Below are 12,488 nucleotides of genomic sequence, written 5' to 3'. Positions count from 1 at the left end.
TTATCGATATCTCAACGATTGGACTATACGGAACCAATATCCCCTCCCCCTGCCGAAATCTCTCATCGAACGACTCTATGATGCCAAGTACTTCACAAAGATCGACATAAGATCGGGATACAATAACGTTAGAATCCACCCTGAAGACCGCTGGAAAGCAGCATTCACTATGCAAGAAGGATTGTTCGAACCAACAGTCATGTTCTTTGGACTAACGAACTCCCCAGCAACGTTCCAAGCGTTTATGGCAAAACTCTGTCAGCAGCAGATAAACGAGGGATGGTTGGTTATTTATATGGACGATCTTTTAATTTTCTCGAAAGATCTTCAACAACATCGAGAACGCACAATTGAAATCCTCGACATCCTTCGGAGGGAGAAACTGTTCGTCAAGCCGGAGAAATGCACTTTTGATGCTCAAGAAGTGGAGTACCTTGGAATGATAATTCGACCCGGAGAGGTGGGCATGGAACCTGCCAAAGTGGATGGAATTAAGCACTGGCCAACCCCAGAAAACCTGAAGGATACGCGATCGTTCCTGGGGTTCTGCAATTTCTACCGAGCGTTCATCGCTCACTACTCGGATATCGCCCGACCTCTTATTGACCTTACAAAGAAAGATCACCCCTTCCTATGGACAGACGACTGCCAGAACGCCTTCAACCGCCTCAAAAACGCCTTTTTATCGCAACCGGTGCTAAGAAACCCTGACCCAACTCAACAATTTGCAATCGCCACTGACGCATCGCTTGCGGCAACTGGAGCAGTACTGTTACAGACTGATGAAAATGGGATGTACCATCCATGCGGTTACTTGTCTCAATCATTCAACCCCGCAGAACGAAACTACGAAATCTTTGATAGAGAATTACTGGCAGTCATCAGAGCACTCTCAGAATGGCGCCACTACCTTGAAGGAAGCCCCCATACCGTGATAGTATTCACGGATCACATGAATCTCTTATACTTCCGCTCCGCTCAGAAGTTAACAAGAAGACAAGCGCGTTGGCAGCTTATCTTGTCCAACTTTCAGTTGGAATTGCACCACGTCGCGGGAACCAAATTGGCTGCCCCCAATGCACTATCACGACGCCCAGACCATTCACTCGGGAAAGATGATAACAAGAATCGCATCCTCCTCCCTGATACCATGTTCGTGCGACTGATCGACAACAACCTATCAGAAAGCATTGCACATAACTCCGCCGAAGACCCCGTATATCAGAAGGCCATGCAAGCGTTGGATGGAATATGCCTTCCCCCTATGAAATCCGCCCTCTCCGATTGGACATGCATCAATGGTGTTCTCTTTTACAAAAAGAGGGCCTATGTACCAATGGCTCAACGACATGATGTGTTATTCAAACACCATGATCACCCGACAGCGGTGTAGAGACTCGTGCCTCGCATTGTGTGATATGGCACTTTCCACTAGGGAGTACACAGCACGACTTGCAGCATCACTCTGTGTGCTATCCACAGCTATTCCCTTACAAGGCGCAGCTTTCCCACGCAATGCGCAGCATGCGCGCACGACTTCCCGCGCTTTACGATGTATACGCGCGCGCGCTTTCCCGCGCTTGAGCGCCCTATAGCGCCAGCCATCCAGAAGCATCCATCCACTGTCCACCAAGCTCTCTAGTGCGTATATTCCCATTTCTCTTATTTACATATCGTTCCACCTCTATTTTTACCATGGACCCTTACTTACATATATCTTTACATACCTACTCGGTAGCGCTTCGGCTCCGCATGACAGCGCTTAGGCGCCATATAAGCGCCAGCAGTACATATTATTAGACACTTTACTTTCCAACAAGAACTTTACCTCCCACTTACCACCCACATACTACCTAGGAGAACATAGTAGAAATCTATTCTTTGACACCTCGCGCTCGTATCTCTTGTCTAGTATCTAATCACCCCTTAAGCAAACTCACTCTTACTCTCTCTCATTACCGCTCACACGCGCGCGCTTCCCGCGCCTCGCGCGTACCTTCGCTTTCCCGCGCCTTGTGCGCACCTGCGCACTTTCTCGCGCTTCGCATCAGCCGACCAGTAGCGCCTTCGGCGCGCACTACTAGATCCTTGCTGCACTCGCTTCCCCTTTAGGGTCGAACGCACTTGTCGTCTCAAGTATAGCAGACTAGGCAACGCGCGACCTCACAACATTTACAGATACAGTCTGGAGCATCATTTGTTCCTCACAGTATTGTTGTTTCTACAACTGGAGCCCACCGCGAGGGGTCCATCTGGTTTAGTTTTGATTAAGTGATTTTGATTTTAGGATTTCCCGACGAACCCGTACTTCGGACCCGACGGCCCGACGATATTTCCGACGTACCCGCAGTTTTTCCCATCATGCCCGACAGATTTGGCATGCCATTCAGGACAGAACAATCAGCCCCAAGATTTACCGGCGATGTTTACGGAGTTTTCGCATTTTTGCAATCTGTAGACCAACTCGGACAAAAGTGCAATTTATCGGACACTGAGCTCATCAAGTATACTCTCAGATATATCCAATGCGACCACAAAGAACTATGGGCAGGATGCCCTGAGGCCCGAGGTACATCTTGGTTAGATTTTACTAACGAAATTCTGTCGTCCTACCCAGAAGGAGGCATACACGAGTATACCCGACCCGATCCGCAGCCCGAAATACCCGAACCCGAGGAATCCGATGATTATGAATGGTGGACACTTCACCTAAGTGACGAATACACACCCGCACAAGAACACCTAACTTCAGAAATAGAAATCTCCGCACCCGAAGACCCTATCACAACATCCGACGCCCCAGAGGGAGTCCGAAGTTCCGAAATTTCGGACTTGACCTTCGGACAAGTTCAGTTACCATCGGAACAATTGGATGTATTCGTAGAAGTCATTGATGCAGACGTACTAACATCAGAAGTCTTAGATTCAGAGCTAACGTCGCTAGAAGACAACGTACCCGAGATACCTGAAACATCGGCCGACGAATTCCCAGAAATATGGGATATTTGTACCAGGAGTTTAGATCACGAACTCGTTTTACCTTCTCCAGATCCCACTGATCATTTCGTTCACGCAGTAGCCGTCGCTTTAATTCTCACCGGTTATGTCACTAGGTCTAGGTATCATTTTGAATTGTCACACCCGAAAATCCGCACGTCAAAGCCCGAAACACCCGAAACACATTTCCCCATCATCCCGAAGATATGCCCCGTTTACCCGCAGTTTCCCTGCATAGTTTCGCCCTATCGTCACCCGTCGCATCGGATCCGAAATATCCGATTCCATCATCCGGTCTACCGACGCTTTCAATACCCTCGTCCATCGCACTCCCAGATCGCGTTTTACCAGTATGAAAGCCAACGACGTCTTTACCTTAGGAAAAAGCTATAGTTCGAAACCCCGAAATTTCGGGTAACGCGATACCCGAAAACGCGCACATATGTTCATAGCTTGCACGTTTCACCCCGGGATTAGGCCGGTGTTTCATATCTCAATAACCCGAAAAACCACTATCCTCATACATCCGCACCTACAGAAGAAACTAATAGTACACAGACATTCGAATCCGAACGCGCGTTAATAACCCCTATTTATATAGCATTTCATCTTCGAACTGCGCACCCTTATATATACGTAGAAAAACCCGAAAACCCGAAAAACCCGAAGAAAGACAGTCAAAAGTTGCACGAAGAAGTCAAGTCAGATGGTAATCTGCGTCCATAGTATCATCTTGACTACGTTATCCGAAAATTCATCTGGCACTTATGATTATTTTTTTCATTGTTTTTTATTAGACACCCTAGTAGGGGATGACCTAGCATCAAGACACGAGACACGGACACAAGGGACACAGGACATACATGGAAACTTCGGACATCGCATCGGACCCGAGGCTTTGACATTTCGGACATTAGAAGAATTCATTGGACATCACGCTTTGACATTCGGAAAACACGCGGAATACATTGTACAGCTAGGAGAAACGCTAAATTGGTAGTACAGAAGCAGAAAGAAATTGAAAGAGACAGTATTCAGAAACGCGCCTTTTTGGTGACATGCGCCCGCATCATGTCCAACTCATTCGCAACTTCGGACATCAGCCCCTGGATAGTGCGAAACTTCGCATAGACACCCCGAAGCTTACCCGCCAAAATCAGGTCCTCTCCGCTCAAACCCGAATCCGCAAGTGCGAAATCCTCTTCCTCTACATCCGCCAACTTCCTTTTCCTACCCTGAATCAGCACCACCGGCTTTGTCTTCGAAATACGCGAGGCGGATGCCATATCTTCACCATCGGAAATCGTAATAGGAGGTTCGGATCCGAGCGAAGACCCGACCCGAACCTTGGAAGCCGCCATCGGCCGACGCGCAGACGCTTTGCCCTTGGCGCGCGCTAAATACAGGAGTCAAAACGCCGAAAAATGCGAAAAAGAGGAAAACTCACCAATACGAGAATAGGAACATGCCTGTTTAGAGTTCCGGCACTCTGTACACCCGCGTTTTTCGGGTCCGAAGCATTCGGTGTTACGCTTAGCGCAGCGGTCGCAGGGAGGGTCGTGAAGGATCATTCCATCATCAGAATCATCATCCTTGCGAAATATCTAGCGTAAGACAAACGCAAAAATTTCGGACTTACCTTCGGCGCAGGATGCTTTGCCTTGCGCACCCGAGTCGGCCGCTTAATCGGAACTTCGGATTCGCCGTCCGCATCTTCTTCTTCATCGCCCTCACCTTCCATCGAGACATCCGCAGGTGCGCCTTGAGGTTCGGAAATTTCGGCCTGACGCGCGGCCATTTCCTTGAGCGCATGCAGCTGTTCCACGAAGCGATCATGAATCCCCACCAATTCCTTACCCCTCGCAACATCCTCCGCAGTCAACGCAAGTGCGACACCCTTATCCTTTCCGGCCGCTATAAAGATTCCGATATCGGACTTTCGGATATTAGCACGAAAAACCCGAAAATCACAGCAAATGCGACGCACCGAAATCTTGTTCCACCTCCTGCACCATTCTTCCTTTTCCACCATGAGATCCGGCCTATCATCTGGTACGCACTTCGATTCGGCCTCCATCTTTTGCCGAAGTTCCGAAAATCCGCGCTGGAGAGACTCAGCCTCAGGAGATAAGACTTGTGCAGTGTCAAAGGGGAACGCCATAGTGAGATTAGATGAAGGGGAAAAGAATGAAAGAAGAGAAGCGCAGTTGTCAAGGGCTCGGGTTTATATGCAGAAATCGCGAGAAAGTCTCGGCCGCATTTCCCGCTGGTCACGTGACTTAGAAACCCGCAAATTTGGTGAAGACTTCCCGCATACCGCTGACTGGGGACAGTCAGTATTCAAAGTTCGTAGGAGATGTAGGACACGAGCTGGTGCTGGGCTCGTATCGAGCTATTTCACAGTACACGCCAAATACCTGTCACATGCTAATCACTTCCCGATGTTATCCGACGCTAACCCGCCAAACCGACGTTTAGGCCGCATCGGACCCGATGTTTTCCCGTGCACTTGTCCTATCCGTGTCCCGTCCTGTCTTGCTAGCCCCACTAGGTGTGTAGTTCATTATTTCGCACATTACTCACGTCGTAGCCAGCGCTATTACATGTTTTCCCATAGTCCGCAGCGCCTCATGTTTATTTACATGTACTTCGGATCCGAAATACTCCGCCGCTACTTTCGCCTATGGGTTCCGCATTTCTACGTACTTACATATATATTGGACTGACCTCGAGCATTATTCATTATCCAAGTAGAGGGGAGCAGTTCCCCGACGCTTAGTGGTCAAGCCCGATATTTCGTAGTTCTTAGTTGATATTGCGAATATCATCGCTCTTTCATTATCCATATCAGTCATTGTTATTATCGCGCACACCGCTCGCTCTTCCGACGCTCGCTATAGCGTTACTATTAGTTTCCAACATCCCGAACCCGAACCCGATATCCCGAAACCCCGAAAACATCGGACCCGACGCTTTTGCGTCGGACATCGTAATTATACCTTTGGACATTGTTTCCCGCGCTCGGACTATTGACCCCACATCACTCACTTACCCCCAAGACTATTCCCAGACCGCAGACCCCTGGGTCGAACGCACTTGTCAGGCAAGTATAGCAGAATAGGCAGTGCAAAGACCACAACACAAATATATCAGTTAGGAGCAATCTTTGTTTTGTTCCTCTCAGTATTGTTGTTTCTACAGCGGGACACCCTGGGAGATTCAAAACTGAGGAATTGGTAAAGCGGGACTTTTGGTGGCCCGCTATGGGAACCTATATTCGCAAATACGTTGAGGGATGCGCGCTGTGCCAACAGATGAAAGCTGACACTCACCCAACTACCCCGCCTTTACGCCCTATTCCCTCCACTGCCACTCGCCCCTTTTCTCAGGTCTCCGTCGACCTTATCACTGATCTACCGTTGTCCGGAGGCTTCGACTCTATCATGATCGTGGTAGACCATGGGCTTACGAAGGGGGTAATTATTTCACCATGCAACAAAAACATCACCTCAGAAGGAGTGGCCAAACTATTTCTTAAAAACGTATTCAAGAGATTTGGCCTCCATGAGAAAGTAATCTCTGACAGAGGACCACAGTTTATTTCTAAATTCTCTCGAGAACTCGCCAGACTTCTCGGATACCAGATCGCTGCATCAACCGCCTATCATCCCCAGACAGACGGACAAACAGAACGTCTCAACCAGGAACTTGAAACCTATCTTCGAATCTATTGCAGGAGTAACCCGTTAGAATGGGCCAATCATCTTCCCATCGCCGAGTTTGTCCATAATCATCGAAAACACGACACCAGAAACACGTCCCCATTCTTCCTCATGATGGGCTATGAGCCACGAAGAATCCCCCACATCTTACCCGTATCAGACACGCCAGCAGCAGAAGAAAGACTCAGGAACCTCCAGAAGATACATGAAGAAGCACTCGCCTGCCATAACATTGCTATGCAGCGAATGGCAGAAAGATCTCGCCATGGGAAGTATCGACCGTGGAAGATAGGAGATAAGGTATGGCTCACGGCCACCAATCTCCTGACATCTTTACCATCTAGGAAACTTGCGCCCAAGCGATACGGCCCATTCGTTATCACCGCAGTCTTATCTCCCATCACGTTCACCCTGAAGCTCCCAGATCAATGGAAAGTTCACCCCACGTTCCATGCTTCCGAACTATCCTCCTATCACGAAACAGAGATACACGGACCGAACTATGCCGAACCTCCGCCTGACGTTATCAATGGCGAAGAAGAATACGAAGTAGAAGCTATTCTTAGCCATAAGGGCATGGGTAAACGAAGACACTATCTCGTATCTTGGATAGGCTACTCTTCCGGAAGCAACGAATGGATACCCGAGGAGAACTTGCAGAGTTCGAAAGAACTCTTAACAACGTATAAAAGGAGACACAAGTTGAACTAAACGAACCATTCCCCTCGAGACAAACAACCCAAGTATCATGACTCCTCCATTGACACCCTCTCCCACTGGATCATCCTCCACTGCCTTCTCCCTCGAAAACTCCACGTACAAGAAAAACATCGTTAACCTTGACGACGACGCCATCGTCGAAACAACCCTGTTGTCTCTCCCCCACGCAGTTGAACTAGAAAACCAGCTCACCAAAGAACCCGCGTTCGTTGCCGCCCCCATTCTCTCCCAGATCCACGTTATACGCGCCACAGCCGCCCTTGAACTTAGATTCAAAGAAATTCAGGACGATGCCCTCAGACTCACCTGCCAACACCTCCAGAGACAAATTCGCAGTCTTGAGATTCAGCTTCTTCCTTCTGCTTTTAGTACTGTCTGCAAAACAGTTATATGAACTGTTGCAGAACGGAACAAGACCGAAGTCGGTCGCCCGCCAAGCCCTTCTGCTAGCGCTTCCCCCGGCAGCATATCTGTTGCAGATATGGCTAGAGAAGAAACTCAGCCTGTTGCTCGACCAGCACAAGCTGAAGAACCATTACCCATCCCCGAACCCACCGTCGTCTTTAAACAAAAGACCCGCAAGGGAGCTACCGTGCACGGAGTGTCGAAGACTAGAGCTTCTAAGGGAAAGAAGCGTGAAGTCATTGACCTCACCGAAACCCCTGACGTCATCACAGTAAAGCAACCCCAGTTTTCCCCAGACAATTTCGTCTGTCGCGTCTGTAAGAAACTCGGACATCGCCACAAGAACTGCCCTGAATACCACTGCCGCGTATGCCAGAGCCAGAAGCCTGGTCATCTCTCTATCTATTGCCCCTACACCGCCAAGAAGGAACTATTCCCATTGGTTTACACCGATGAAGGCTTCTACGAAGCACTGTCGGAGTGGGAGGCCAGGAAGGATGAAGAACTCCAGGATGAAATAGATCGGGCGAATCGGGAGTACGCCACCAAGTATAATGAACCGGAGTTCTGCAACGCTGACGCAGACCCAATCTATTACGACCACATGGACGAGTATGTCAACACCGAAGAATATTGAAGTCGGAGACTTCAACCATAGCAGTGGGGTAATGTTACAGTAACATTTGACCCCTATCTTCATTTTTCTTATCTTGCTTACAAACGGGCTGTCCGTATCATGCTTATCTGTTATCATCGCCAAGCGGGCTGTCCGCCTTATCTTTCTTCCTATCGCGCTTCTATCTTGATAACCATTTACAAGCTCCGCTTGAACATTCGGTATATAGACCTAGCTACCAACGATTGTATTCTTTACTTTAATCTACTGGGTTTTACCTGGAACATCGTCCTTCAGTAAGGTCTCCAACCTTACTGTCTAAGAACCACTATTCTAAGGGAGTCAGCGACACTCGCCTTAGCCAGAAACCTTGATCTCTCATTCGAGAGCAGACCTCCGTCTATCTGGCACTCTGCCGATTGTCTATTCAGACATAGATAGCTCGACTCATCCCAGTCGTAACAATGACACTGTGAAGGAGGGGAAAGTCCTCATTGCGCAGGTGATGTTTACAAGACACGCAATGACACAGGAGTGGAAAAAATGCATCGCTCAATTCGAGGACGCAATCAAAGACTCAACACCTCATTGTTCGGAAGATGGTGGTGAGTTTTTTGCATCACATCACAATGATGAACAAACTCATATGGGGCACTGATCCCCTACTCTTCATGCATGCATATCCTGTGGATGAGGTATGTCGATCTCACACTTCTAATGCTTTATGCACCATGAGTCTTTCAGCATGGAAATATCACTGTCAATGCCAAATTTCAAAACACGTTTATCATGGCTGGCATCGTTCGTTTTGTGTGGCACAAGGGCCACAAAGCCTTTCTTGGCACCTCACCACTGAAGGGCGAGCCCCTTCAGTGACAAATTCCGTATTATACGGGCCACCCGACCTACATAATATCCCATATGAGACGGGCCAGCGGATTATGGGCCCATGTTGTGTATATTCTCGATGATGACAGATGGGCCGGGACACATATTATTTCCGATGGAGACGGGTGGGCCCATGTATGCCAATGATATATATATCCTTGATGTTGACGGATGGGCCGGGGGAATATGATCATTCATGGAGATGGGTGGGCCCATCAGGGTAATATGTAGAGTAGGATATTATAGACAGCTGGGCTGAAGAGAGATGTAAGGCAAATATTGTTATATAGACGGGCGGGCTGACGGGGGTGTATTACATATATGGGTGGGCCGAGGTAGGGGAATATTACATAGATGGGTGGGCTGACGCGGGGTGTATTACATATACAGGTGGGCCGACATAAAAAGTATTACATATACGGGTGGGCCGACGAAAGGGATATCAAATAGACGGGTGGGCCAAGGGTGTGATAAAATATTTATTACATAGACAGGTGGGCCGAGGTGGGGTATAATTATATAGACGGGTGGGCCAACATAGGATGTATTACATAGACGGGTGGGCCGACGTGGGGGATAATACATAGATGGGTGGGCTGATGTGGGGGAATTGTACATAGATGGGTACATATATGGGTGAGCCTAGATATGTATAAATGTCAAATTTTCAGTGCAAAACCCCAAACCGAGATTTACCAACCCCCGAACCCCGAAATTGTGGACTGCCGGGTCTTGGGTTTTGGGGTTCGGGGGTCCCGGAACTCGGAACTCAGTATGTGAGACAACAAAAATATATTTCAAACACGGGCAAGTCAATGTGTTTGTCAATCAACTTGATTGTAAATTATATTTTATTGATCTCCCCAAATTTCCCAAGTTCCGAGTTCCGAGCTCCGGGACCCCCGAACCCCAAAACCCGGCAGTCCACAATTTCGGGGTTCGGGAGTTGGTAAAATGTGTATGGATAGATGAAAGGTTGATTTAAACATTTTTGAAAGATGTCCCATATGAAATGTTAAGTCCCGAGTTTTGAACTCCGGGTTTCGGGACTCCGGGTTTCGGGACTTCGGGCTTCGGGACTCGGCACTCCAGAAACCCGGAAATCGAAACTTGGGACTTGACATTTCATATGGGATATCTTTCAAAAATGTTTAAATTAACCTTTCATCTATCCATACACATTTTACCAACTCCCGAACCCCGAAATTGTGGACTGCCGGGTGTCGGGTTTCGGGGTTCGGGGGTCCCGGAGCTCGGAACTCGGAACTTGGGAAATTTGGGGAGATCAATAAAATATAATTTACAATCAAGTTGATTGACAAACACATTGACTTACCCGTGTTTGAAATATATTTTTGTTGTCTCACATACCGAGTTCCGAGTTCCGGGACCCCCGAACCCCGAAACCCGGGACCCGGCAGTCCACAATTTCATGGTTCGGGGGTTGGTAAAATGTTTATGGATATATGAAAGGTTGATTCAAACATGTTTGAAAGATGTCTTTCATCTCAAAAATCGAGTCCCAAGTTCCGGGTAAGACATCTTTCAAACATGTTTGAATCAACCTTTTGTATATCCATAGACATTTTACCACCCCCAAACCCCGAAATTGTGGACTGCCGGGTCTCGGGTTTCGGGGTTCGGGGGTCCCGGAACTCGGGACTCAATATGTGAGACAACACAGATATCTTTCAAAAGTTTGTAAATCAATTTGTTTGTAAATCAAATTTATTGTAGATCAAATTTTATTGATCTCCCCAAATTTCCCAAGTCCCGAGCGCCGACCCCCGACCCCCGAGACCCGGCAGTCCACAATTTCGGGGTTCGGGGGTCCCGGAACTCGGGACTCAATATGTGAGACAACACAGATATCTTTCAAAAGTTTGTAAATCAATTTGTTTGTAAATCAAATTTATTGTAGATCACCCCCGAACCCCGAAATTGCGGACTGCCGGGTCTCGGGGTTCGGGGTTCAGGGGTCCCGGAACTCGGGACTCGATATGTGAGACGACATATCTTTCAAAAGTTTGTAAATCAATTTGTTTGTAAATCAAATTTATTGTAGATCAAATTTTATTGATCTCCCCAAATTTCCCAAGTCCCGAGCACAGACCCCCAACCCCCGAGACCTGGCAGTCCACAATTTCGGGGTTCGGGAGTTGGTAAAATGTTTATGGATATATGAAAGGTTGATTCAAACATGTTTGAAAAATGTCTTTCATCTCAAAAATCGAGTCCCGATGTCCTGCATGATACGGGAATCATGCATGGACATAACTACTACTAGGAATAACCCTCAAAAGATTATGTCTGTTAGCACAGTCCTCAGACTAGTCACCCCATACCTTGGTATCAAACCTCGGTCCTATATTTCAAGTTTTATATGGAAGAAGAAGAAAAAGTCATATGTTAAATGGGAATCACAGAATGACCTAGTTTATATGTGAAGTAAAATGAAGGTTAAGGTATTGCCTTACCTTTGGCTTATTCACTTTGGCTAGAGAAAACCATTGAGAAAAGCTCAAAGCTTAACAAAAACCTATCTAAAAAGCCCGTGTCTTGCATATTGTATTTGTATCATTGTTTCTATCTTGTTTTCTCTAGCATTGTTCTTTTATTTTCTTTTATTTAGGATGCTATGACCTACCAGATACTCCAGAAAATATTATTCTGAGTATGATGTCATAATGATGTCATATAGCTCCACAGAAAGTTCTAGACTATTCTGTTGGAAATTATGATGTAATGTATGAGTCATAATGATGTCATAGGCTCTAGAATATTCTAGCTCCACTATGATGTCATCTCTGATGTCATTGCTCCATTTTTTATTTGTATTTTATACTTTTATTGGGTTTCACCCAATATTCTGATTGGTTCTCTCTTTATTTTATTGTTTGCGAACCTACATTACTTTCCCACACAAAATGTATATAAGGAGAGCCCATTCTCCCCAAAAAAAGAGATCCCTCTTCTAGGAAATTTTCTTCTCAGAGAACCCCTCAGTTGAACAAGACATCTCACTTGTCAAGATCTCCCACTTGTGGCAGAACAAGTGCAGGGAAACGTATCCCTTGAGAATACAAGTTTCTTACGATAAGAAGCTTACGTTACTGTTTATTTGACCAACCAGTCTTTGG

At 47.1% G+C, this 12,488-nt stretch overlaps 4 protein-coding genes across 4 annotated transcripts; 2 read left to right on the top strand and 2 right to left on the bottom strand.

Annotated features, from left to right (window-relative positions):
• Positions 1-2,361: 2,361 nt before the first annotated feature.
• Positions 2,362-3,390, top strand: HD556DRAFT_1449460 (uncharacterized protein; the record flags this gene model as incomplete). The annotated part of the gene is made up of 1 exon (XM_041307601.1): positions 2,362-3,390. The coding sequence occupies one exon, from the start codon at positions 2,362-2,364 to the stop codon at positions 3,388-3,390; it is 1,029 nt and encodes a 342-aa protein (XP_041154074.1).
• A 529-nt stretch (positions 3,391-3,919) lies between these two features.
• On the bottom strand, positions 3,920-5,391 carry HD556DRAFT_1413560 (uncharacterized protein). The gene is made up of 4 exons (XM_041304250.1): positions 4,985-5,391; positions 4,637-4,933; positions 4,445-4,589; positions 3,920-4,393 (listed from the first exon to the last, which is right to left on the bottom strand). The coding sequence occupies exons 1-4, from the start codon at positions 5,156-5,158 to the stop codon at positions 4,032-4,034; spliced, it is 978 nt and encodes a 325-aa protein (XP_041154073.1). The 5' UTR covers positions 5,159-5,391; the 3' UTR covers positions 3,920-4,031.
• Positions 5,392-9,089: 3,698 nt separating this feature from the next.
• Positions 9,090-9,336, top strand: HD556DRAFT_1449456 (uncharacterized protein; the record flags this gene model as incomplete). The annotated part of the gene is made up of 2 exons (XM_041307599.1): positions 9,090-9,155; positions 9,205-9,336. The coding sequence occupies 2 exons, from the start codon at positions 9,090-9,092 to the stop codon at positions 9,334-9,336; spliced, it is 198 nt and encodes a 65-aa protein (XP_041154072.1).
• On the bottom strand, positions 9,322-9,960 carry HD556DRAFT_1413555 (uncharacterized protein). The gene has a single exon (XM_041304249.1). It carries the CDS (start codon positions 9,931-9,933, stop codon positions 9,727-9,729), a length of 207 nt encoding a protein of 68 aa, XP_041154071.1. The 5' UTR covers positions 9,934-9,960; the 3' UTR covers positions 9,322-9,726.
• Between the last annotated feature and the right edge of the window lie 2,528 nt (positions 9,961-12,488).

Source organism: Suillus plorans (genome assembly GCF_016647745.1).
Source record: "Suillus plorans strain S12 chromosome Unknown HD556scaffold_89, whole genome shotgun sequence".
In the NCBI taxonomy this organism is placed as follows: domain Eukaryota; kingdom Fungi; phylum Basidiomycota; class Agaricomycetes; order Boletales; family Suillaceae; genus Suillus; species Suillus plorans.
The sequence above is the reverse complement of the archived record's forward strand: the minus strand, read 5'-3'. Positions and strand labels throughout refer to the sequence as shown.

What these genes read in the sequence shown, in the direction of transcription:
- HD556DRAFT_1413560 (XM_041304250.1), bottom strand. Translation starts at nt 5,158, where the DNA reads ATGGCGTTCCCCTTTGACACTGCACAAGTCTTATCTCCTGAGGCTGAG. An exon ending in GGAGGTGGAACAAGATTTCG is followed by an intron (nt 4,934 to 4,984) that starts GTGCGTCGCATT and finishes AATATCCGAAAG; the next exon opens with TCCGATATCGGAATCTTTAT. An exon ending in ATGTTCCTATTCTCGTATTG is followed by an intron (nt 4,394 to 4,444) that starts GTGAGTTTTCCT and finishes TCCTGTATTTAG; the next exon opens with CGCGCGCCAAGGGCAAAGCG.
- HD556DRAFT_1413555 (XM_041304249.1), bottom strand. Translation starts at nt 9,933, where the DNA reads ATGTATTATCCCCCACGTCGGCCCACCCGTCTATGTAATACATCCTAT.